Source organism: Candida oxycetoniae (assembly GCF_023343755.2).
Source record: "Candida oxycetoniae strain CBS 10844 chromosome Unknown scaffold31, whole genome shotgun sequence".
Lineage (NCBI taxonomy): Eukaryota > Fungi > Ascomycota > Pichiomycetes > Serinales > Debaryomycetaceae > Lodderomyces > Lodderomyces oxycetoniae.
Window position 1 is genome coordinate 102,427 of NW_026055465.1, and position 23,087 is coordinate 125,513.

The following is a 23,087-nucleotide window of genomic DNA, read 5'->3' on the forward strand; positions in this document are numbered from 1 at the left end:
CGCTTATAGTCTTGAATCAAAAGTGGTAGGGGTTTGGCTTTTGAAATTTTGGCTTGGGGCTTGGGGCTTTGGGATTTGGGCTTTGGGCTTTGGGCTTTGGGTTCCGATTCCGCTTTAGGAGGGGGCGTGTCGTGTCGTATTACTGTCAATTTTCTTGAGTTAGTTGGGGATGCTTGACAACAAGAAAGAGAGATAAATGTTGGTCTAATTTTAGAATAGGCACGTCGTTTTTTTTTTCTGGGATTAATATGCAAGAGTAAATTTCTTCTCAATGTTGTAAGATTCGATTTTGCTCGTTGATGGAATAGGTTGTGTGTATTTTTTTTTTCTTATGGAACTATGTGTGTATGGATGTTTAATGGTTGTTTTTTTCACTCGTTAAAGAAATGAGACGCGTTTGGACTAACATGGCTATAGATAGTTGTACCTATACCTATAGTGACTGAGTTTTGTCTAAGTGAGTGAGGCGAGGAGAGGCGAGCCTGGTATGAATATGAGTTGACTCTGCTTATCAATCTAACCTTAATGCTGACTAACCTCGATCTGATTGTACAAACAAGCAAAAAAAAACTGCAAAGGAAACGTACAGAGTATACAAACTATACAAACTATATCTGAAATCGTAGAGCAATGTAGATTTTTAAAAATAAAACTGCGACATAGTATACACACAAATTTGATGGATATTTTTTGTATACCAAGCATTTTTGTTGGTGAGAGACCTGATAGTTTAAGATTTTTTCTCTAGATGTAAATAAACAAATATGAGTTGAGTTTGTCAGATAACTGTAGATTAAGAAATAATAGGAATAACCTTAAAAGATAGAAAAGAAGGGGTATAACTAAAAAAAAACATGTAGAAAGAAAGAGTGGTGGAACTAAAAGAAACATGTAGGGTGGTGGAACTAAAAAAAAAAGTAGGGTGGTGCAACTAAAAGAATGTAGGGTGGTGCAACTAAAAGAATGTAGGGTGGTGGAGCTAAAGAAACATGTAAGGTGGTGGAACTAAAGAAACATGTAAGGTGGTGGAACTAAAGAAACATGTATGCAACTAACCCCTATACCCCTTGTGAAAGATATTATCAGGCAATGAGAGAGTGAATATGGTGCGATTCAAGTGCAAGAAAAAGTGGTTTTGTCTAACTAACTCAAACTCTAATTTTAGTCAGTATGGACTTGGAACGTGAAATGAAACAACACCATTGATTAGTCCTTTTCGGGTAGTGGTTTAAATCTATTCTCGAAACAGATGCTTGTGACATTGTTGTAATGCGACTCTTGTACGATAGACACTATCGAGCAAAGCGAGATAGTGGAGCAACATTAGCTGTCACTTATATGACTCCTATCCATACGATTGCAAAAATCATTGGGGGGGAAAAAGGGTAACATGTTGAACTAGCACTCTTACTAATTTAGCACTACTATTTTACTACTATTTTACTACTATTTTACTACTATTTTACTACTAATTTAGCACTACTAATCTACCACTCTCCTGATCTACCACTCTTATTGGTTTTGTTGAATTTCAGATAAATGCTTGACTGAGCATAGAATTGAATGTGTTTACAATTCTTTAAACACAAGCTATGAAGTGTAGCTAGTGTCATGGGAAACGGAAAAAAAAAATAACGGCGAAATCTTTTGCAATTTTCCAGGCAAGCGAGATGGGGCACGCATTGCCTCATTTTCATGAATATTTCTATGGAAGAAATACTATCCCTCGAGCCATTTACTAAAATCGCTCAAAAGAATAAGAATTCATTAAGATTCGTAACATTTAATGTCAATGGTGTCAAGACAATCTTCAATTACCACCCTTGGAACAAGTTCAAGAATGATTTTAATGCAATGTTCAACCTGCTACAGGCAGACGTGATTACTTTACAAGAGTTGAAACTAACTGAGCAAACTATGAGCTCCTTGAGAAATATTGGGCATCTCCAAGATTTTCGCTCTTTTATTAGTCTTCCCACTACTAAAAAGGGGTATAGTGGCGTGGGTTTGTTTGTAAGGATTCCCAAAACACCAGCACAAGCAAAATGGTTGACTATCAAGCGTGCAGAAGAGGGTATAACTGGCTGGTTAAGCGACAGAAACGGTAACGTATATCAAAACCACCCGGATTTTGATTCGATAGGAGGTTATCCGCGCATTTCAAAAGAGGAAGGACTAGAATTGGACAGTCAAGGAAGATGTGTTGTTGTGGAACTTGACAATAATTGCGTCGTTTTTGCAGTATATTGCCCAGCAAATTCACTCGGTACAGAAGAAGGTGAAAACTACAGACTCAAGTTTCTACAATGCTTGCTAGAACGATGTCACTATTTAAAGTTTCAATGTAAAAAAGATGTAATATTGATGGGTGATATAAATGTGAGTTTAGATCTAATAGATAGCGCAGAAGGTATTAAGGACAGGCTAGTTGGAAAATTGATAACTGACGCACTTGATGGGCATCAGTTTGAAGTACAAAATTACGAAGAATGCTGCAAGTTTAAAACTTCAAGGCAATCGAGAGAGTTGATGAACAAATATGTTATTAGATCATTATGGCAAGGTATGGAGGAAATGCAAAACAATAATCAGTTTTTGTACGACACCACTAGGTACATTCAAGGTAGGAGAAAGAATATGTACACCGTATGGAATACCCTCACTAGCTCGAGACAGATTAATTTTGGATCAAGGATTGATTTGGTTCTTTGTAGCTCTTATGAAATGATGAAAAAAATTTCAAAAGCTGATATTTGGCCGTTTATATTGGGGAGTGACCATTGTCCTGTTTTCACTGATTTCGATTTGTTGGATGATGAAGAAGAAAACAAACTATCATCATCATCATCATCATCATCTTTGACTACTACATTAACATCAGAGAAGCTACCTTTTGAAGCAAAAAACCATTATAGATTGAACAAGAGCAAAGATATTTCCCTGTTTTTTGGAAAATCAGAGAGTTCTACAGAGTCGGAAAATGAACGCTCAACAAGCACAAAACCATCAACGCCAGATGAAGCATACCCGAAATTGAAAAAGCCTAGAGTCTTGACCTACACTAGTAGGAAAGCCACAAAATCTTCTAGTCAGAAACCAATAAGTAAATTTTTTTCCTAAGAATAAAAAAAGAAGAAAAAGAAAAAATAGAAGGAAAGAAAACTCCACTCTAATTGCTACAATAACTTTTTTCTTTTTGTTTTTTTTTTTTGTTTTTCTTTTTGTATTGTAGAATCACAAATTAATGCATAATAGAAGTTGGTCTATACATCTTTTCCCTCCATTAACTACGGGTCTAACTGCAACAAAAAAGAAAACCACATTTTATGACTTTCGGAATTCACTCAAGACCGGGTATATGGCTTCGAAAGCAGCATAGATTTCCTCTCTTTGCTTTGCACCCGTCAAAACAATTTTCCCAGAGACAAAAATCAAAAGCACAATTTTTGGTTTAACCATTCTATAAATCAAACCAGGAAACAATTCAGGTTCATAAGACGAGAAAGTACCGTGAGAGAAGGCTAAACCCTCTAATCTTATTGGGAACTTAACATCACATGACCCAACAATATTTTGTATCTTGAAATCGGTAAACTTGGCATTGAACCCCAATTTTTGAATAATCCTTGCATATTTCCTCGATGCTAATTTCGAATCGTCTTCTGATTTGGCACCAGTAACCACCATTTTACCACTGGCAAAAATCAAAGCCGTTGTCTTTGGGTCTCTGATCCTCATAATCACAGCGGCAAAACGTTTTGGATTGTATTCGGCGTTACGTGCATGCAAGGCAATTGTTTTGAGATCCAACCGACAGTCCAAATTCACCGTTGCCACTATATTCTGCAAAGTGGGCACAATACCAGAAGTAGCTCCGTCATCATCATCTTGCTTTGGCTCGATAATATCCAAGCTTTGCTCTTTCTTTACCGCTGATGCTGATGCTGATGCTGCTGATGCTGATGCCAATACGTTGGCTTCGGATTCTTTAAATTCGTCGGAATTGGAATCTATACCTTTGGGGAACAATATCGAGTTTGGCGCAGTAAATGCTTTGGCCTGAGCGGCTGTCGTTGGTAATTTTAAGGAATCCATGAATATTTATTCGGACTTTGTATAAAAGCTAATAATGTATGCAAAATAAAGGGGGGAGGTTGTATTTTTCCTTTTTTTTCTTGAGATGAACAACTGAATGTATCCCAAAGTGTCAAAGAACTCAAGTTCTTAAAATTATAATACAAGGGTTGGTTTGTGGGGGGGAGAAGAAAAAAAAAAAGAAGAAAAAAGTAGCTTGATGACTGGAGTTTCTGCTTATTTTAATTTGAAATCCAATCGGTCTATGTAAATTTGATGTGTATAATTAATCAAACACCTATAAAAAAGTTGCTGCAAAATCCCTTCGCAAATAAACTAATATTGGAAGTAGGCTTTGGGCGCTTATGGGTAATATAAACGCTAATATGCAGACTCGCGAAAATTTCTCTTTATTTTCCTTTTAGGCGTGCAAGCAATACCAAAAAAAAAAATTTCCTTTCTTAAAAATTGAAATTTGCAGGAAATTGAGCTCCTATTTATACTTCTTTGTCTTGTCCGGGTAACTTTTTCTTATCAGTTGATGCATGGATGTCATTGCAAAAAAATTATCAAGAACAACAAAAAGAAAAAAAAGTCTAAATAATATAATTTTGGGATGAGGGAGGAAAATGTGGTAGAAAATGTGATTGCACACAAGTAGGATGATTGGTAAAGCCCATAACCCCCTCTCACTAGTGATGGTGAACTCGGGTCGTCACTAAAATGTATGATAGGCTATTATTGGGGACCATAGTTGAAAAGTATTGAAAATAAGGTCTTATCGTCATCGTCGTCATACCAACTTGTCAGCAACTAGGAGAAGAGAAAAAAAAAAAAAAAAAAAAAAGAATTGGGTACTAGTCATCATATCATCAACGTTCTTTCAACATCTTGTTCCTTTTCTCTCTTTTCTTCAATCTCTCTACTTTCTTTGCATGCATCCTTGCTGCAATCTTTTCATACCTTTCTTTTTCGGCCTTAATTTCTCTCCTACGTTTCAAATCATCCAACTTCTGTTTCTTAGCTGTTTCCTTCTCAGTCTTCAACTCATTCAACCGCTCTTTATATTGCTGCTCCTGTAGCCTCATTAATTCTCTTTCTTTGAAGGCATTTCTCTTCTTCTTAGTTACACCTATTGCTTTAACTCTAAATGCATCTTTCTTGATTTTCCAGTCCTTACCATTAACTCTTGACCCTTCGCCTTTATCTTTTGGGGTACTAGGATCAATATATTTCTTCGGTATCTCGTCGTATTGTAAATTCGAAGTCGAACTCATTTTTTAAGTTCTTCTGCTAACTTTGATCAGATGCCATGGGTCAAAAAAAAAAACCAGTTAAAATGAAGTGACTGAATAAAAGCGATTGAATAATTTTTTTTTTTTTTCAATGCTTCTTCTCTCTTTTTCCATTTCATTTTTTTCTCTTTAATTTTTTCTATTCATTTAGCTCTCACGAGTCTTAAACACAATAAAGTTTTGTACCGAGGAAAGAAGACGTATGTGCTCCTTACATAGCTATAAAGAAAAGAAAAAAAAGAAAAAAAAAAAAACCAACCATACCTGTAGATATATATTAGACTCATTCATCATATACGGTTCCACGCTTATCGATCACTAGGTACGCTTTTCTCACCCATTTTCTTGATCTTGTATATTTGCTGAACCCGTCGCAATAACGTGGACACTCCCAGTTGTTATTGTAGTATACCCATCCATCCTTTGCTTTGCATTTGTTGAACTCCAAATCCAAATGCCACCTGTCCTCTGCCCATTCCCATTGATAGGAATAAACGTCATTCTCGAACATGGGGAAGGGGAAATTGTTTGCATTGATAGTTATATCTGGTGCTGCTTGAAGTGTATTTTGGTAGCAGAAATTCTGACGCTCGCTCGGGTACAATAAGGAAGACCATCCTATACCCAACCACCTTCTCTCATTTTCCAAGACTTCAAATAACACTGTTTGCTTCAACTGTGTTGGAGAAATCATTTTTTTTCTCACAATCTTGAAATTTGACAACAATGGTGTAGAAGAGGAAGTGTTGGAATCGTCATAGTCACTGGCGGAGGAGCTTTGCGTCATTGATACTTCTTGATACTGCGGTTTGGTTATCTTGAAATCTACCCCTGTGATATACACAATTGCAAGTCTCAAGTACAACGATCTCCACAAAAGTTGCCTCATAGCAAATGAATATGGACTGTTGAATGAAAATATGAAAAGACCAGCAAACCAGATATATCTTTGTGGTGGTAGTATCGTCTTTACCAATACCCAATGCACTGGGGTCAAGAGGATACTTACAATAAATAGCCTCGTGTAATTCTTAACTGTGAATGGGAACTTTTTGATTGGTCTAAAAATCATCTCAGTTCTTACTGTTATGTTGTGCAAAGTATATAATACCTCTTCTATGGTTGGTTTCTCGTTGTACTTTGAGTCATAGATTACTGAGCTTATCAGCCATACAATAAATGAAAACAACGTCACCGCGAGTAGTGGGAGAATTGCATGCGATACAAGATCCCAATACACAATAATGCAAGAATATAGGGTCATGATCAAGAAATTACGATAATAATCGTCATTAGTCCACGTAATAGTCTCTAATATGCTATCAACTAGTAACAAATATGGGAAGATTTGGGATAATGCAGATGCCAAGATGGGGTGGTCGACCAACAATTTTGATGTTGGCGTCGTAGTCAAGAGCTCGCAATCTGTCGGCTCAAAGGTTGCCCTTAAATGATTGATAAATTCAGGCATTTGGAATAGTAATTTGGTTCAGTATCCATTTAATGGCAACACTGAATACGCACACACGGATTTTAGTTGAATGGAGAAATAATGAACAAGTGTTATGAAAGAGTTGGGTAGTATGGGAACTGTCCATCTTTTGGAGTATCATATGCTTAGTGGGGAAATATATATATTACCTGGTAGCATGCACATTTTGCAACGCTACCTGAAAATATTTTATTGTATAAAAGCAATAAAAGTTTGACACACTATCGAGCGACACTATCGAGCGACACTATCGAGCAGAGCGAGATAGTGGAGCACACTGGCTACCACCAACAGTTTGTAGCTTGTTACAATACTAACTCGCTCTACTCGATAGTGGAGCAGCACTTGGCAGCTTGTTACAACACTATCTTGCTCTGCTCGATAGTGAGCACAGTGTAGCCTATTACAACACTATCTCGCTCTGCTCGATAGTGAGCACTTTATAGATTGTTACAACACAATCTCGCTCTGCTCGATAGTGTTGCTCGATAGTGAGCACTTTGTAGCTTGTTACAACACTATCTCGCTTTGCTCGATAGTGTTAGGATTAATTTTCTTTTTCCTTCTTTTCTTTTTGTGTTACGTTATGCATCTTTTACTGGTGGTAATTTACCGATTAGGAAGCTGAGCCACATCATCTCATCGAAAAACTTTAAAAAATTTAAATGTAGAGAAGCTTCTAATTAGAAAAAGAAATGTATATATATATATATATATATATATATATATTGGTGGATATAGGTTCTCTGTTTTTTTCTTGGATTTGGAAATTTTTCAGTAGTTAAACCATCAATGTCTCATAGGTCAAACAGTCATAGGTACGGTAGAAAAGGGTTACACGTTGGTAGAGCCCAACGTGGTAACTCTCAAGTACATTCAAAAGCAAAAAAACCACATGAGAAACGCTATAGAAAGTACTATCATAAGCAGCCATCTAGACGTTATGCTTATGTGGAAGAGCCAGATAGTGATGTTGAAGAAAGCGATGAGACTGAAATGGAGTATGAAGAAGATCCACATGGTGTTTATTACGACGACGACGAAAAGGAGGAGGACGAGCTGGACGATAGTTCAAGTGAAAGTGCATCGAGTAATGAAGATGAGGAAGTTTACGAATTCCAGCTTGAACCAGTTGAAGAAGAAGAAGAAGAAAATCTCTCTGATGTCAACGAGATTATTATTGACTCCGATGGAAATGAGTACATTGCTGAGGCTGTTGTTGGCGATGACTTGTTGGACTTTTTGACTGTAGATTCAGAAATTCACGATTTAAATGATGAGATTGTTGAATTTTATGGTATCCAAGATGCAACAAGTGACAGTGAATCTGAATCAAGCTCTGGGGATAATGATGATGATGACGATACTTCTTCCTCCGAAGATGATGCTCAAATATTGGTGCGTCTTATCCGTGCCGACTCCGAAAATGACTCTAGCAGCTCATCAAGTGATTCCAGCGACTCTGAATCATCAAGTAACTCCAGTGAATCAGAAGAGTCTGATGATGAAGAGGAGGAGGAGGAGGAGATAATTGTCAGTCCAAAGGCTGCTGAACAGTTGTTACTTGAAGCTATTAGACAAGATTTTGAGGCTGACTTGGTTAGTTTGGACGAATATGATTCAGATGAAGATTCAGACTTGGGTTCAGAGCCAGAATTTATTGAAATTGATAGTGAGGAAGATGAGTTTTCTAGTGATAGTGATGAAGAGGTTGCTATTTATGAGAATGCGTTAATTTGTGGGGGTGATGAAGATGAAGATGAAGATGAAGATGAAGATGAAGAAGAAGACGAATTTTCGGTCATTGATTTAACCGACGACGTAGCAAACAGTGCTGATTATAATTTGGAAAAAATTGACCCAAATACATACAAGTTGAATGTCAGATTTCCATCATTGGTAAAAGAAGAATTGAAAATTGAATATTTAAAGAATGAAAATGAGATTGTTATAAAGGGAACGATGAATTTTAATGATTCTGCAGAAACTGATGACGAAGATGATGGCTGCTTGATAGAGTTGACCCCTGCTGAATTCGCAGAGTATTCACTAATGGATGAAGAAGATGAAGAAGATGCCGATTTCGAAGAAGGAGACGTGGAAAATGTTTCAGAAGAAGAGTATTCGGGAGATGAAGACTCTTTAATAGAAGTTCTCAAAGAAGGCGCCAGGGTTGCAAAAGCAAAGCGTGACAAAATTGCGCGCGAAATTTTAGAGAACGAGGAGGACTATAATGAAGAATCAGATGAAGACTACCAAGTTGGAAGTGATGCAGATGATACTGCTGAGCTTGAATGGTCCGGGTTTGAAGAAGAAGAAGAGGATGAGGATGAGGAAAGTGAAGATGAATTGAGAGACGATTTGCTTCGGGCAGAAGCATCTGATGATGACGAGGAAGTTCAAGAAGATGCAGAGACCTTAATAAATGAGTACAAAAATAGAGAAATCCATTTTGAGAAGCATTTCCAATTTGATGAATTAATCAAGTTTGATCAAATAAAGGCAAGATTTGTTGGAGAAGATGATTTGGAATTAATAATACCAAGTGAAAATAAAGCAGCCATAGAGGGGAAAAACAGCAATTCGTATACAATCAAAGTTGAACAACAAGAAGATGAGGATAAGGACAGCAGTACAACAGAAGAAATTGATATTCAATACTATCGAGCGGAGCGAGATAGTGGAGCACACTAAGTGCCACCGACACTAGCTGCCACCGACACTAGCTGCCACCGACACTAGCTGCCACCGACACCAAGTGCCATCGCTCCCCTCGATAGCCTCCTACCCTTTTATATTTTTTCCCTCACACATCTCTTCATTAAAGATAATAGATTGTATTCTAAAACCTTGCCATCCTCAATAGTATTTATAGTTTAAGAGTTTTGCAACACCTTTTTTTTTCGTTTCCCTTCTTGGTGCAATATTGGCTAATTTCATATATACCTGTTGCAACCATAGACCCATAAAGAGAGAAGCACATAAAAAGAGCAGCGAACAAGATGCTTTCACGAAAACTTGATGAAATAGTTGTCTATGACAGCACCACTAGGACTCATGAATTTAATGGCTTACCAGCTACGAGTTTAGGTTTATTTTCTAGTGCCTTCCCAAATGCATTAGACTCGTCCAAAGACAACTACACTACATGGGACTTGTTCAGAATCCACTGCTTTAGAGTTGTTTTGACCATTGCTATATTTCTTTATATGAGGTTGTACAATATACATGAGTTTATCACCAACTTTTTCGAGCTATTAGGTATATTCACCCTAGATTACAAGTACCAATTGTTGCATCATAAAAAGGAAAGAGAACGCAACTTTATTTTTGACCTTGCAAACGATTTCGTTTCAAATTGGGAAGTAATATTCAAAATCCCAAGTTTGTTATGGAAAACCTTTCGTCCCGGAGGAGACACGCCGGTTGGCCTTAACAAATGTTTAGAGTATATACCAAAAACTAATACCCCCGACTCCATTTGTTTAGTGTTACACTGTGCGCCCCCTATGTTAAAGCCGCCACCTAAGATTCCGCAACCATACTTGGATTCAGATAGGACAATCGTTATCCCAGAAAAGAAAGATGTGCAATATGTCATAGCCATTAGAAACGAGTATTTTACCCAGTGCAAGTCCCATATTGCTGCTGAAAGAGTAAGGTTGTTGAGAGAAATTGGTAGATTTATTACATGGTGCTGTTTGGTTCCAACTATTACTGAGTTGACAATCTACGAGAAACTGGGTAATTGCTGGAAAGAAAACGAGGATTTTACCAATTCGATGAAGAATGCGATTTTGGTTGAGCTAGTTGCTATGGCCAATACTTGCAACCCAGAAGAATTGAGAAAATTCAAATCTGTAATGCCAAAGATCACCTTGGTCAATAAGTTTACAAAAGAGCGTTATACAGTGACTGATGATGAAGTAAACTCCGCAAGAGACGGCAGAGATCAAGAAAATATTGCCGAAGAGATAATCTCAGGTTATTTAGACCAAAGAACATTGGTTGTCTATCTTTGTGACCAGAGTACAAGAACAGTGAATTTTCAAGCTTTAATGACCAAAGCAGACACCTTGACGCCAGAAAGCGAAATCTTTAGCGAAGAGTTCCCACCTATACCAGATTTAGTAGTTGGCTGTATGAACATGTCCCACACTAGAAATCAACTCGAAGGATATGCATGTATTGAGAAAACTGCAAATGTTCAAAATATGGCGGTAGTTTATTTTTCGCACCTTAGATTTGGATTTTCATTCTTCTCCAGAGCACTCTACCATTATTCTTTAGAGCAGCCATTCAAGTTTCCGAAAAAAAATGACTCAGATGAAGATGAACATGATATTGGTTAGCAAGAATAGCTGAGCAAGGGTGCTGGTGCTGATGATATGAGGGTTTTTGCAGTTTAAGAGCAACTCACTCACTAAAAATAAAGTTGCAAAAATATTGATTCGTTTTATTTTAATTTTTTTTTTTTTTTTTTTTTTTTTTTTTTTTTTTTTTTTTTTTTTTTTTTTTTTTTTTTTTTTTTTTTTTTTTTTTTTTTTTTTTTTTTTTTTTTTTTTTTTTTTTTTTNTTTTTTTTTTTTTTTTTTTTTTTTTTTTTTTTTTTTTATTTTTTTTTTTTTTTTTATTTTTTTTTTTTTTTTTTTTGTTTTGCCTCACGCCCTATTTCAGTTACTACGCTTTTTTGGGTGAAAGAACTGTTGAATAAAAGGAGAGCTACTCAAGGGTTTCGGTCTTTTCCAGTACTGAGATATTGGGCATAAGCCCTCCACCGTTTAGTATTGAAAATACAAAAAAAAAAAAGTCCTATAACCATAGCACAACCAGTTCAATCCTTTTATTTATTTTTTCTTTCTTTTTTTTCCACCTTAAGTACACCTACCATGAACCACTACTTAGTGCGAGCGCATTATAACCAAGTGAGATACTCTCTAAATTATCTCAAGTCTTTTAACAGTCCTCTGTTCAGAAGCTGTTACTCAAAGTATAAGCAAATCAAATGTAAGAGACACTTTTCATCCAATTGGAGACACTTTCAAGAAGTTAACAAGGACAAGACACGTCTACTCCTGCAAGATGGTGGAGATAGCAAGTTGAGCAAACAAGCCATGTCTCCTGAGCAACTGCAACTGCAACTGCAACTGCAACTGCAACAGCTTGACGGTAACACGGCTCCACGTTCAAGTGTCATCAACAGCGAGCTCAACGATGGTGTTAAATTGGGTGAAGCAAAAATCATACCTGAGGGGTCTCGCAAGGATGAGTTTTTAACTGAGATATTCGACAACTTAGAGCCGTACCTTGACACGTATTCGGTGTTTTCCAAGCTAAAAGAGGCTGGATTTACAGACTCGCAATGTGATTCAATTATTCAATTACTTATATTCCAACTAAATTCAAAGTTATCAAAACTATCCACTATTTATGCGCAAAATTTTGAGTTGGAAAATGAACAGTATTTGTTTGAAAGTGCCAAGCAAGAGATAAGAGTTGATATAACGAGGAGTCGAGAGCAGCACATAAATGAATTAATCACGTTGGTGAACATCTTGGAGCGGGATTTCCATATCATATCGGACGAATTAAATAACGATTGTATAATGCTTAAGAATGATTCACAAGTTGCGATACATGAAGAAAAATCTACCAACACCTTAAATGTCAAGAAATTGTTTCTACGGATCCAGGAAACCAACCACAAGATTACAACAGAGTTGGATTCTGCAATTAGATCAGAGATAGAGAGCTTGAGATGGTACTTATCTAGATGGGGGTTGATTACTTTGTTAGTATCTTTGTTCCTAGCAAGTTTGATATTTTTTAGTAACAAATTTAAGATGGAAAAAGCAGAGGCAAAGAAGGAGTTCATACCTTTGGTTATACGCGAACCAAGCGAATACGACGAAGATGATTATCATACAGACTTGGATAAATCAACTGTTGAATAGATGACTTATAACTGGAAAAAAATTGTGTAACTAATTAACTCAATATTATTAACAAGTTCAATTTGTACTGAGATAGCAAAAGAAAAAAAAGGAGAAATTTGAATCAACTAAAAGTCTCCTTTCTGTCACCTCTCCTTCTCCTTTTTCTTCTCCTTCTCCTTCTTTTTCTCCTTCTCCTTCTCCTTTTCCTTTTTCCGATAAATTATAAAACCAATCTGACATTTGACTCAGCAAGGGAAAAAACTACATCAATTAAAAATGCCAGAGTCGTCTGAAGCTTGTCAGGATAGAGCCTGTGCAATTCAGGACTGTTTACAACGAAATGGCTATAACGAGTCCAAATGTTCAAAGTATATCGATGAGTTATATCAGTGTTGTAAGGAATTCTACGAAACAAACGGAATAGAAGCAAGGAGTGTTTGTTGTCCAAAGTTTAAATTGTTACAACTAAAACTAAAACAGAGATCATTGGGACAAATCGATGCTGATTTGATACAACATAGAAATGGGTGAAACCTAAGTCATCACCATCATCGGTCGCTCTCCATTCCAGAACATTCCTTGCTGGGGGGGAAAAAAAACGGACAAAGCGATGGGAAAATGTATGTTTAGAACCGCGTAGTAAACCCATTAAAGGATAAACACGACAAACAAAGGCTGGTAAAAACATATAAATATAATCTATGGCTTTTACCCGAGCACGAAAATAAATTACAACATGGCAATAAATAGTCAATATGTAGAAAGTTATATACATCATATAGACCGTGACTCTAATGGGCGCCAATTAATTAAAGACATTGATGAAGAAGAAGAAGAAGAAGAAGAAGAAAGAAAAGTTAAAGTGAAAAAAAAATGATTTGGGATGAAGACTGAAAAATTTGAATCGTTGTGTGACAATACACACGACCTTTGTATTACCAACTTTAAAAGATGGTTTAATAGATGGTCTAAAAAATGGTTCAAAAATGGTTCAAAAATGGTTCAAAGGTGGCTCAAAGATGGTTCAAAAGATTGTACAATTGTTTCATAAAGTCGAGTCTATTTAATACACCCTTTATTCTCCCTCTTTTTTTTCCATTTCTTCAATCCAGTTTCCTTGCTTTATCATATTCCACTGAATCTGGTAAGTGCTGTTTATAATCTACAAATCTTGGGTTAGTAATCGGAAAATATCGCGAGTTATCACCTCCGCCCACACACACACACACACACACACACACACACTTATTTTCAACTGCCAACTGTCAACTTGGCTAATTCAAAGTCGCTCTCCTTGTATACATACCTGACTTGTCATCTAGCCAAAGATATTGTCCAGTAACATTCTTTATAGAGTTATCGGCCTTAACACTTTTTTCAAACTCTGCCACGGCCTGATCCATACTCACAGGATCTAATCCTGCATCGATCAATTGTTTCCTCAACATGGCTATATGCAATCCCATCTTGAAACTACGTTTCGCCAACTCTCTTCGCTCTTGTAAAATAGCCAAATCTCTCTTTTTGCGCTCTTTTTGATAATTTAATTGCTGCACTTGCAACGCTTTTAAATTGATTGCTGTTGTATCTGAATGAAGTTTTTCTAGTTTCATTCGTTCTGTGTAATTGTCAATAGCTATGTAAGCTAGAGCAAACATGGCTAGAAGTCCCGTTATTTCTCGTAATGACCCTTCGTGTGTTTGAGATTGTGAAGACGAACTCGATTGAAAGGGTGTAGAGTTTGTTGTTGAATGTAGGTAATAAGGTGAGAGTTGTTGTTGCGGAAGTTGTTGTCGATATCCGTTGTTACTATTGCTACTGTTGTTGCTATTGTTGCTGTTGTTGTTGTTGTTGTTGTTGCTGTTGCTGCTGCTGCTGCTGTTATTGTTATTGCTATTGTTATTATATCCGCCAAAGGTCTGAGGCACGTCGCTTGGACTAGAGAAATATGACGATGGTGGTGCCGATGGTTGAGATGCATGTCCATAAGAGAACATCCTGCCTATAACCAACAGAGCTCGTGTCTTTAACATCTTTTCTAGTAACGTAACTTGGCTTATCTCCCGTTATTCAATAAAGACGTATGATCTTGCACAGATTATCTGATCAATTTATTTATTTTTTTTTTCCAATGAGCTGTTCTGAGATTTGCTGATTGGAAAGATTGTTGCTGCAGAAGACATATTTATCACCATCATGGAGTTCAATTCTACAATCTGCTAGAACTTAGAGGGACTCTATTATCTATTATTAACACTCTATGACAAAAAGTTAAACTATGCTCTATTTCTTATCTTTCTTTTTTCCTGTAAATGACAAGTTATGCAAACTCAAACTTGAGCTTGTACGAGAAGGTATATTAGCTGATCGATCAGTTGCACTACTTGACAATCGTGCAACACTTTGATCATGTCCTGGTACCGGTAGATGTATGGGACTTGTCGATAACAGATCCGAAGGGTGCGTGCTAGCTCCGGCACCGCTTGTCGGTGTTAGACTCATACTGGGATTGACTCTACTTATAGTAGGAGTATGATAACCGGCATTTAACGCATTTGGAGATTTTCGAGATGATGACAATAAAGCCGCCAAATTGGATGACGATACGTTTCGTGAATTTCCGGGGGATGACCCCTGTGAGGATGATCTCGATAATGAGGTAGATGACAACATCAATGGAGTAAGTCCACGTAAGTTAGTACGACGTGGTTGCAGCTGTGTTTGGTTGGTCAAACTTCGATCTACTTCGTTTAAACTGATGCCTGAGTCGGAAGATGGCGGTTCATATGCAGGAGATAGATCATCTCTTACTTCACTTTTTATAGCTTGACTATAGGAAGGAACTCTTGACATTTCATCACTACTCAATATGTTGGCATCTGAATTAGCTCTAGATAGGTGAACTGGTGGTGTTACTGCAAGGTGGTTATGTAAAAAACTGTGATTTCTTTGTAATCCGGGAGATCTTGCAAAATAATCACTGTAATTGCTATTATTATTATTATTATTATTATTATTATTATTGTTGTTGTTGTTGTTGTTGCTGTTGAGTTGCTCAGATTGAGCATCTTCATCATCAAGATCAAATTTAACATGGCCCTGAGGATTGCGAGGCTCAACCTCTTGTCCCTGTCTTTGTAGACTCAATTGCCTCAAGTTTTCACTCAATACCAAGGAGTCCAAAGGTTGCATTGATATCTGTCCATAATCACCGATTCCGCTTTGCCTGTTTCTCGGCGTAGTTGCACCTGAAGACATAGGTGTCTCAATAAAGGATACATCATTCCACAACCGGTCGTATATGTGTCTTTCATATAACGGTGGAGCAATCAACCCAGTCAAAGAAGTGTATGAACTGTTGTTGCTTCCTCTGTTATTATCTATTTGTTGCTCCAAAGCATTCAATTGTTCAAAGGAATCACTTGTGAACAATAAATCTTCTGCATCATCGTTGCTTTCATTTTCCAAAGATTCGCTGTCCTGTTTCGAGGTGACTGTAACAAATGGGGAAATGAACAATTGTATAGGTAAAGAAGCTCTCAATTCGGAAACATGACCATCAGGATTAATCAACCCAATATTGAATTTTAACTTGTGCCTTACTTGAACATGTTTCGAATCGATATCCTGACAGCATTTCGATAAACTGGCTGGTATTCTCAAAAAAACTTCCATTTCCCATTTATCAAAATCAAGTTCGCTTGGATCCTTCTTCTTGATCTTTTTGGTAGCAATTATTCTTTCACCATTATGTGTAGGTGGGATACTACCCACGTATGAATAAAACTCAACTAATTGTATCTTGATATCACCAAGTGTCAATCCCTTTAGCAACGGAACAAGCATTATGCTGATTGGGGTGCCACTTCCTATCGCCAAAGCTCTTGTAGGACAACTTAAGGAATATTCCACTTTTTTTGGCCAAGTATTGTCAACGGCAATTGTTTCTGATAGTTCAACAGCATCAGTAGTTAAGGTACGCACAACTCTCAAATGTTTTTTTGTAATCATTGAACTGTGGAATTTTCCTCTATCGATTATTGCTTCTAGTTTGTATATACATGAGCACCCTGGAAGACCTTCAACCGATTCAGGCATACTGCCAGGTAATATTGCACTAAACGGGATTTCATAATTGCCTTGTGCCAAGACATGTGTCGATGCGCCTATTGTTTGCCCTTTGAGATTTGTTGACGAGCTGGAAGAGGTCAAATTGCTTAAACTCAATACACTTTTAGAACGTAAGTTCTTTAAGGATGAAGTTGAATGGTTCTTCAGTAATAGGGGAGGTGTCGTTCTAAAATTTCCATTTCCATTTCCGTTGCCGTTGCCGTTGCCGTTACTGCTGCTGCTATTCTCATAAACATGATCAAAGTATGCACTAAACTCACTAGCGTCCCAAACATGCTCATAAACTTGTTTAGCAAAGTTAACAATCTTCCTGTTGGTTCCCAGATCTGCTGGCGTACTTGCATCAGCTCGAAGTCTTAATGTGGCGTAAAGTCGAAGTGTCAATTTCTTAACCGATATCGGCTCATTAACTGATAAGACTATATTTCCCGATAACAATACAGAGCCTGCTTCATGTGCATTTCCTTTGAGAACCAAAACATCATGGTCAAGATGTTTCAATCGTATTTCAAATAATGAGGTGGATCTACTAGTTTGCTGATAAGACTTTTTCAACATCTTTCCTAATGAAAGATAAATGAAAGGGAGTTAAAAAAAAAAAAAAAAAAGTCAAATAATGGGAATAAAATGGAAGGGGGGGTTTAATATAAAAGGGAAGGGATTCAAGTGATGGGAGATTTGGAAAAATTAAAAGTCCGAACTCTTATACACGGAAAAAAAGAACCCAAAAATAAAAAAATAAAAAAAGAACTCAAAATAGGAACCCAAAAATAAAAAAAAGAACCAAAAAAGAACCAAAAAAGAACCAAAAAAGGACCAAAAAAGGACCAAAAAAGGAACCAAGATGGAGTGAAATGCTAGTTAAAGTTTGTTGCTAAAAACGGCTAACCTTGCATACCTTGTCAAACTTGTATATATCGGATTGCAAAGAAATGGTTCTGTTTATGATAAGGGGGGGAAGAATGTAGAATAGAAAGATATCAAAACGATTTTTTCGGAACAAATTGCGATGGAAAAACAAATTTCTTTTTTATTTCTCATTGATAATCAATGCGGCAATGAAATAAAAAATAATATATATATATATATATTATATATAGATATATATGAAAGGAAAAATTGTGTGCTACCCGTTACAGGAGAAAGTTTTTCTAGAAAGAGTGATTACAACAGTGACATAGCCTCATCAACTTAAAATTCACACTATATCCTTTATAATAATTGAATCATTTCCCAGTGCTGTTATCGTATTGGAGCTTCATGGGAAAGGTGTGAGTGAGTCATAATTGTAAGGAAAACTGTATTTTTTTTTTCCATAGTTAACTTTGATTAAAAGTGTATATATATATATGTAATTCAACAATGATGTCAATTGTTCACCTACCGTTTTCTTTAACTTACGTAACAGCGCATAATCATTCCAGGTGCATTCTACATGTTAAGCTAAGCGCATTATTTTATTAAAACACATAATTAACTAAGCACACAATCAATTAGACACTTCTTTTTCACTCTAGTCAAAAACTTCAATTTTGAGAAAGAGAACTATTTAGCAACACGTTTGATGTATAGAAACTTTTTCTTTTTTTTTTAAAAGTTGTTCCGTCCTACTTTGAATAGGAAATTATGTTTGTAAGCCGCACTTACAACGTTATTTCCTTTTTTGGCGTCAATAGGGACCTGTATTTTTTTCCCAAGAAAAGCGAAACTAAAAAGAGAAAATAAAGCATATATCAGAGGGTAACAATTGGTGGAGGGGTAGTAGCAGGTGAGAGCGATAACATGTTTGTAAAACAAACACACGGGTTTGATTATTTCATTTTATTTTTTGCTTACCTTATTAGTTTATTCAAGAAGAGTGTGTCTTATTTGTCTTGATTAAACTTGGAGTGATTTTGCAACAAAAAAGTCCAAAAAAAAAAGAAGGATACAGTAGCAATATATAATTATCGCAAAAAAGAACGAGTAGTGACACTATCAAGCGAAGCGAGATAATGGAGCAGTACTTACTAGCTTGCTACAACACTAGGAAGCAGTGCAGCTAGCAACAACACTGCCCCAAATTGCAAAATACCTTTAGCTAGCTACACCAATGCCCAAATTGCAGGATACTCTCAACCTAATTGATTGTTTGCTTCCAGTATTGTGTTTTGACATCTGCTCACATGGAACAGAAAACAATTGGTACCAACCAAAGTAAAACGATTACTTGCAGCTACCATGAGGCTGGTAGTGAAGGACTCTAAGACATGCGATAATGCAGGTGAGGGTGTTGTCGACTAAGAGAAACGATATTTGAGAATGCGGCGTCGATATGCTATTAGCCAAGCTAATGTCAATCACTTGTGCAGCATAGATAATTTGTCAATCACTTGTGCAGCACAGATAAATTGTCGTCTTTTCTATAGTTATGGCTGGTAATAATAGTAAATAAGCTGTTGTGCCTAAAATTAAAATGTTTGTTTCAGTACAACTGAAAAAATAAAGGATAACTTTTGCAATCATAACGTTGAATGCGTAATATGAAGAGATTAAATTGTCCAGACAACCGAGCGAAACCTTTCCCCGTTGAAAGGTTTTGTCCTGGTTGTTTCCAAGGCAAGCTGTTTTCGAAACCAGCAAATGCGTTGCCTAGTACATTTATCAAGCTGGTATATGCTAAATATTCTATCACTTCTTCTTGTCTCGTTATTTGCTACATGGCCACCCCTCCCTCTCCCCTCTCCCCTCTCCCCTCCCTGCTTTATCATTACACCCCTTCCTTCCCCTGAATTACATTTGAGAATATGACCTGGAGAAGAATTAGGACAAAATTAGTACCAAAAAGATATATAACGTAAACAAACTAAAAAGTAAGAAAAAAGAAGAATTCACCAGCACCTTTTTCTGTACCAATAAATTCGTTTTTCTGTACCAATCTGTACCAATGGGCTCTTTTTTTTCCCTTTCTATACTGATGAGCATTTTTTATTTCAACAGCTCGTTCGTGAATTAGTTACCAGAAAAATTTATTGCGACACTTCAACAATTTTTCCATCTACGCACGACTAATTTAAAGTTTTGGGTGCGAAAAGAGGTTATACTGCCAGCCATTTAAAACAAACAAGCAGAAACTAAATCTCTTTGAAGGGGACAAAGTAAAAGATTATTATGACAATTTTTCTTTAAAAAACTTGTTGGTATTCAAATAAAGAATTTAATCCTATTTGAATTGAATTCGGCTGGTTGGTTGTTTGGTAGAGCTCTTTTTTGTGAGATAACAACCAATTTGTTACGTTGAATATCAAGCATCGAGCCGTTTTAAGCAATTTTTTTTGGGTTTAAAGTTTAACCAAAAGGTCAATTTACAAAATAAATTGAAAACAGAACAGCAACAACAACAACAACAACAACAACAAGCCTCACCAGTTTTCGTGGTAAATAATCGCACTAGGTGATGTAAAAGCTGGCTTTTTTTTTCCACAGTAAGATAATAAAACAAGAAAGGGTTTTCATTTACTTAGGTACATCACAACGCAAGAATTTTTTATTATCAATTATCAAGACCTTTGGCACATCTATATATATTTGACTCAATCTCATCAATTGAAACAAACACCCTACTTTTCCTATTCTTTTTTTTTTATTGATTTTCAACCAACACGTTTTATAGTGTGCGGTATCCCATCACTTCTTGGTTGATAGCTAATTCTTAGTTGTTGTCCCTTCTTGGTTGATTAGCTGATCGCTTTGGCATTGAAAAAAAAACTCACCCTAGTCTATCTTTAAAGCATATTCTGCACTATTTATTGCATATCGAGGCATATACTGTTCCATTTTTCACTTCAAATCACTTTAATTTAGAATTTATGATAGCAGGTCATATACACACTACAATTCTTACTAGTCATTTTGCATTTTTTTTTTTTAAATAATACATAACACATATAATTAATTTTGATCCACTTTTCAAGTCATGAGCTATAACCAAACAGGTCCATTGCCACATGACGACACTACAAATGAAAGCTTATCAATCGGGAATTTGTTGTTAAATGATGTTGAAAAGGAGGAAAAGGAGGAGGAGGAGGAGGATAAACATACAGCTAAGAAAGCGAGATTAACTTCTTCGAGTTCACTTGATGCATTGTTTGCAAATAAGAGGAGTAAATCAACGAGGAGAAAAAGAACGGGCCATTGTGTACCAAGTTTTATCGATACAAGTAGTACTAGTAACGATTATTTTATATCCGCATCTTCTTCAGATTTGGAAAGTTTACCTGATTTGACTGATGATGATGAAGGGAATCCTACGCCTGAAACAACACCTATAAAGAAAACACCCCACAAATTCACATTTTTGGATACGCCTAATAGCGATTTTCAATTCAAATGCACCAAACACAAGCAGCTCGTTTCGTCTTCCAACTTGACCCAATTTGTCTCCCCTGCCAACCCCCCCAAAGTGCAAAAAGCAGAAAAGAATAGACGCGTTTCTATATTTGAAATCCCCGAAATTGTCTACAAGATAATTTCCTTTGTTGATGCTCAGAATACAGTTTCACCACATGAACCTACACCAATTCGAAGGACACCATTGAGTTACAACCATGCCTTATTAATTCATGGCACAAAGGAATTAGCCATAAAGGCGATGCGTGAGAATACATTGCCACCCTCGGTGAATAGAACGAGAATGACGACGACGACGACAAACCGTCACCCATTATACAACTGTTCACTTGTCAACAAGCTATTTAATAAAATCACCAGTGAAATAATACTGAGTAAATTCTATTTCCATAATGAAACACAATTTAACATGTACCTTGCCAACAGGAGACATGACTTGATACAACCAAAACATTTCAACTTACATAAATTGCTCCATTTAAGACAAGTTGTTTTCAACAAGTGCATAACAACGCTAGATTTTCAGCAATTGGAAACATTTGAATTGTTTATGTGTCCCAAAGTTTATCCGCCATTACAGATATTTCAAGCTCTGGCAGATAAGCTTTTGAAAATAGTTATAACTGGATCGAAAACGGTTGATGATTTATTTTGTCATCGAGTAGGACAATATTGTCATAATTTGGAAGTTGTCGATCTTAGAGCATGCGAGTCAATCACCGATTCTGGGTTTTATAGCATTTTCAAATCAAACCATAATCTCAGGAGTGTTAACATTGGCAGAAAGAATAAAGGTCATTTAATCACTGATAACTCGGTACATGTACTAATCAACCAGAACAGGAAACTACATACCTTGGGATTAGCTGGCTCTTTTATCAGTGATAAGATACTTTGGCAAATCGCACAAACATTACCAAATATCTCACGTTTATCATTGAACAATTGTCCCAAATTGACGAATCTGGGTGTTTCATCCATTTTCAATCGTGCTACTTCAAGCATGTTTTTCCCACGTTTATCTGTTTTAGAGTTGTGTTTTAATTTACAATTAATTGATTTGACTAAATTGATTGAATTCAAAAGAAGTCGTGAAGTGCTAAGCAAGGAGAGTAGAATTCTACTATTGCTTGAACTATGCGAGGAATTAATGTACAGGATGAGAATACAAGAGTTGGAAATGGATAAACTTATAGCGACCAAGATTATGGATGATGTTTTGTACTATGTAAATAACCACACAAACGATGGAGATTTAACAATTCCCGGGGTATTAGAACTAAGGAAAAAAAGACGCAGGAATAAATTGGTGATATAAAATACAGACGCAGGAATAAAAAGGTGATATAATGGCAAATCAATAGTGACAAATTGTTAGTAGTTTGTTTTTACTAATATATATGAGTCTTGTTTGTAAAACAAAAAAAAAAGGAGGTGACCCCTTATCTTTTGTAAAGTTTGTGGGGTAATGGTGATAATTCGTATATATACATATACCTAAAAATATGCCTTGTAGAGAAATTACTACCTCATATTTCTATGCACAGACAAGCGCGCCAAGTTGAAGCTGTCTCTTTATCAAAGCCGACTCTTTATCGAAGCCCGACTTCTTAGCGTTTTCTCTCTCTCTATTTTCAAATGTTACTCTCCTTCATTATAATATCTTATTATAGAAGATAACAAGAAATGTAAAAAATATAAAAAGAAATGTTGTAATTATCTTACTAATTATACATAATGACAAGAAGCTAAAGCTTTTTCTTAGTTA

The 23,087-nt window shown here is 36.3% G+C and overlaps 10 protein-coding genes across 10 annotated transcripts; 5 read left to right on the forward strand and 5 right to left on the reverse strand. All coding sequences in view use genetic code 12, as the record gives it.

The window, feature by feature from the left end:
* Positions 1–1,707: 1,707 nt before the first annotated feature.
* On the forward strand, positions 1,708–3,120 carry APN2 (DNA-(apurinic or apyrimidinic site) lyase; the record flags this gene model as incomplete). The annotated part of the gene is made up of 1 exon (XM_049324925.1): positions 1,708–3,120. The coding sequence occupies one exon, from the start codon at positions 1,708–1,710 to the stop codon at positions 3,118–3,120; it is 1,413 nt and encodes a 470-aa protein (XP_049179399.1).
* A 204-nt stretch (positions 3,121–3,324) lies between these two features.
* On the reverse strand, positions 3,325–4,095 carry TBP1 (TATA-binding protein; the record flags this gene model as incomplete). The annotated part of the gene is made up of 1 exon (XM_049324926.1): positions 3,325–4,095. One exon carries the CDS (start codon positions 4,093–4,095, stop codon positions 3,325–3,327), a length of 771 nt encoding a protein of 256 aa, XP_049179400.1.
* Positions 4,096–4,946: 851 nt separating this feature from the next.
* On the reverse strand, positions 4,947–5,351 carry KGF56_003581 (uncharacterized protein; the record flags this gene model as incomplete). Its single annotated transcript, XM_049324927.1, has 1 exon — positions 4,947–5,351. One exon carries the CDS (start codon positions 5,349–5,351, stop codon positions 4,947–4,949), a length of 405 nt encoding a protein of 134 aa, XP_049179401.1.
* Positions 5,352–5,652: 301 nt separating this feature from the next.
* Positions 5,653–6,840, reverse strand: KGF56_003582 (uncharacterized protein; the record flags this gene model as incomplete). The annotated part of the gene is made up of 1 exon (XM_049324928.1): positions 5,653–6,840. One exon carries the CDS (start codon positions 6,838–6,840, stop codon positions 5,653–5,655), a length of 1,188 nt encoding a protein of 395 aa, XP_049179402.1.
* Positions 6,841–7,653: 813 nt separating this feature from the next.
* Positions 7,654–9,555, forward strand: KGF56_003583 (uncharacterized protein; the record flags this gene model as incomplete). The annotated part of the gene is made up of 1 exon (XM_049324929.1): positions 7,654–9,555. The coding sequence occupies one exon, from the start codon at positions 7,654–7,656 to the stop codon at positions 9,553–9,555; it is 1,902 nt and encodes a 633-aa protein (XP_049179403.1).
* A 308-nt stretch (positions 9,556–9,863) lies between these two features.
* On the forward strand, positions 9,864–11,213 carry KGF56_003584 (uncharacterized protein; the record flags this gene model as incomplete). Its single annotated transcript, XM_049324932.1, has 1 exon — positions 9,864–11,213. One exon carries the CDS (start codon positions 9,864–9,866, stop codon positions 11,211–11,213), a length of 1,350 nt encoding a protein of 449 aa, XP_049179404.1.
* Positions 11,214–11,749: 536 nt separating this feature from the next.
* On the forward strand, positions 11,750–12,814 carry KGF56_003585 (uncharacterized protein; the record flags this gene model as incomplete). The annotated part of the gene is made up of 2 exons (XM_049324933.1): positions 11,750–11,764; positions 11,852–12,814. 2 exons carry the CDS (start codon positions 11,750–11,752, stop codon positions 12,812–12,814), a joined length of 978 nt encoding a protein of 325 aa, XP_049179405.1.
* Positions 12,815–13,899: 1,085 nt separating this feature from the next.
* On the reverse strand, positions 13,900–14,829 carry KGF56_003586 (uncharacterized protein; the record flags this gene model as incomplete). The annotated part of the gene is made up of 2 exons (XM_049324934.1): positions 13,900–13,958; positions 14,103–14,829. 2 exons carry the CDS (start codon positions 14,827–14,829, stop codon positions 13,900–13,902), a joined length of 786 nt encoding a protein of 261 aa, XP_049179406.1.
* Positions 14,830–15,079: 250 nt separating this feature from the next.
* Positions 15,080–17,485, reverse strand: ROD1 (Rod1p; the record flags this gene model as incomplete). The annotated part of the gene is made up of 1 exon (XM_049324935.1): positions 15,080–17,485. One exon carries the CDS (start codon positions 17,483–17,485, stop codon positions 15,080–15,082), a length of 2,406 nt encoding a protein of 801 aa, XP_049179407.1.
* A 3,397-nt stretch (positions 17,486–20,882) lies between these two features.
* On the forward strand, positions 20,883–22,637 carry AMN1 (Amn1p; the record flags this gene model as incomplete). Its single annotated transcript, XM_049324936.1, has 1 exon — positions 20,883–22,637. The coding sequence occupies one exon, from the start codon at positions 20,883–20,885 to the stop codon at positions 22,635–22,637; it is 1,755 nt and encodes a 584-aa protein (XP_049179408.1).
* Between the last annotated feature and the right edge of the window lie 450 nt (positions 22,638–23,087).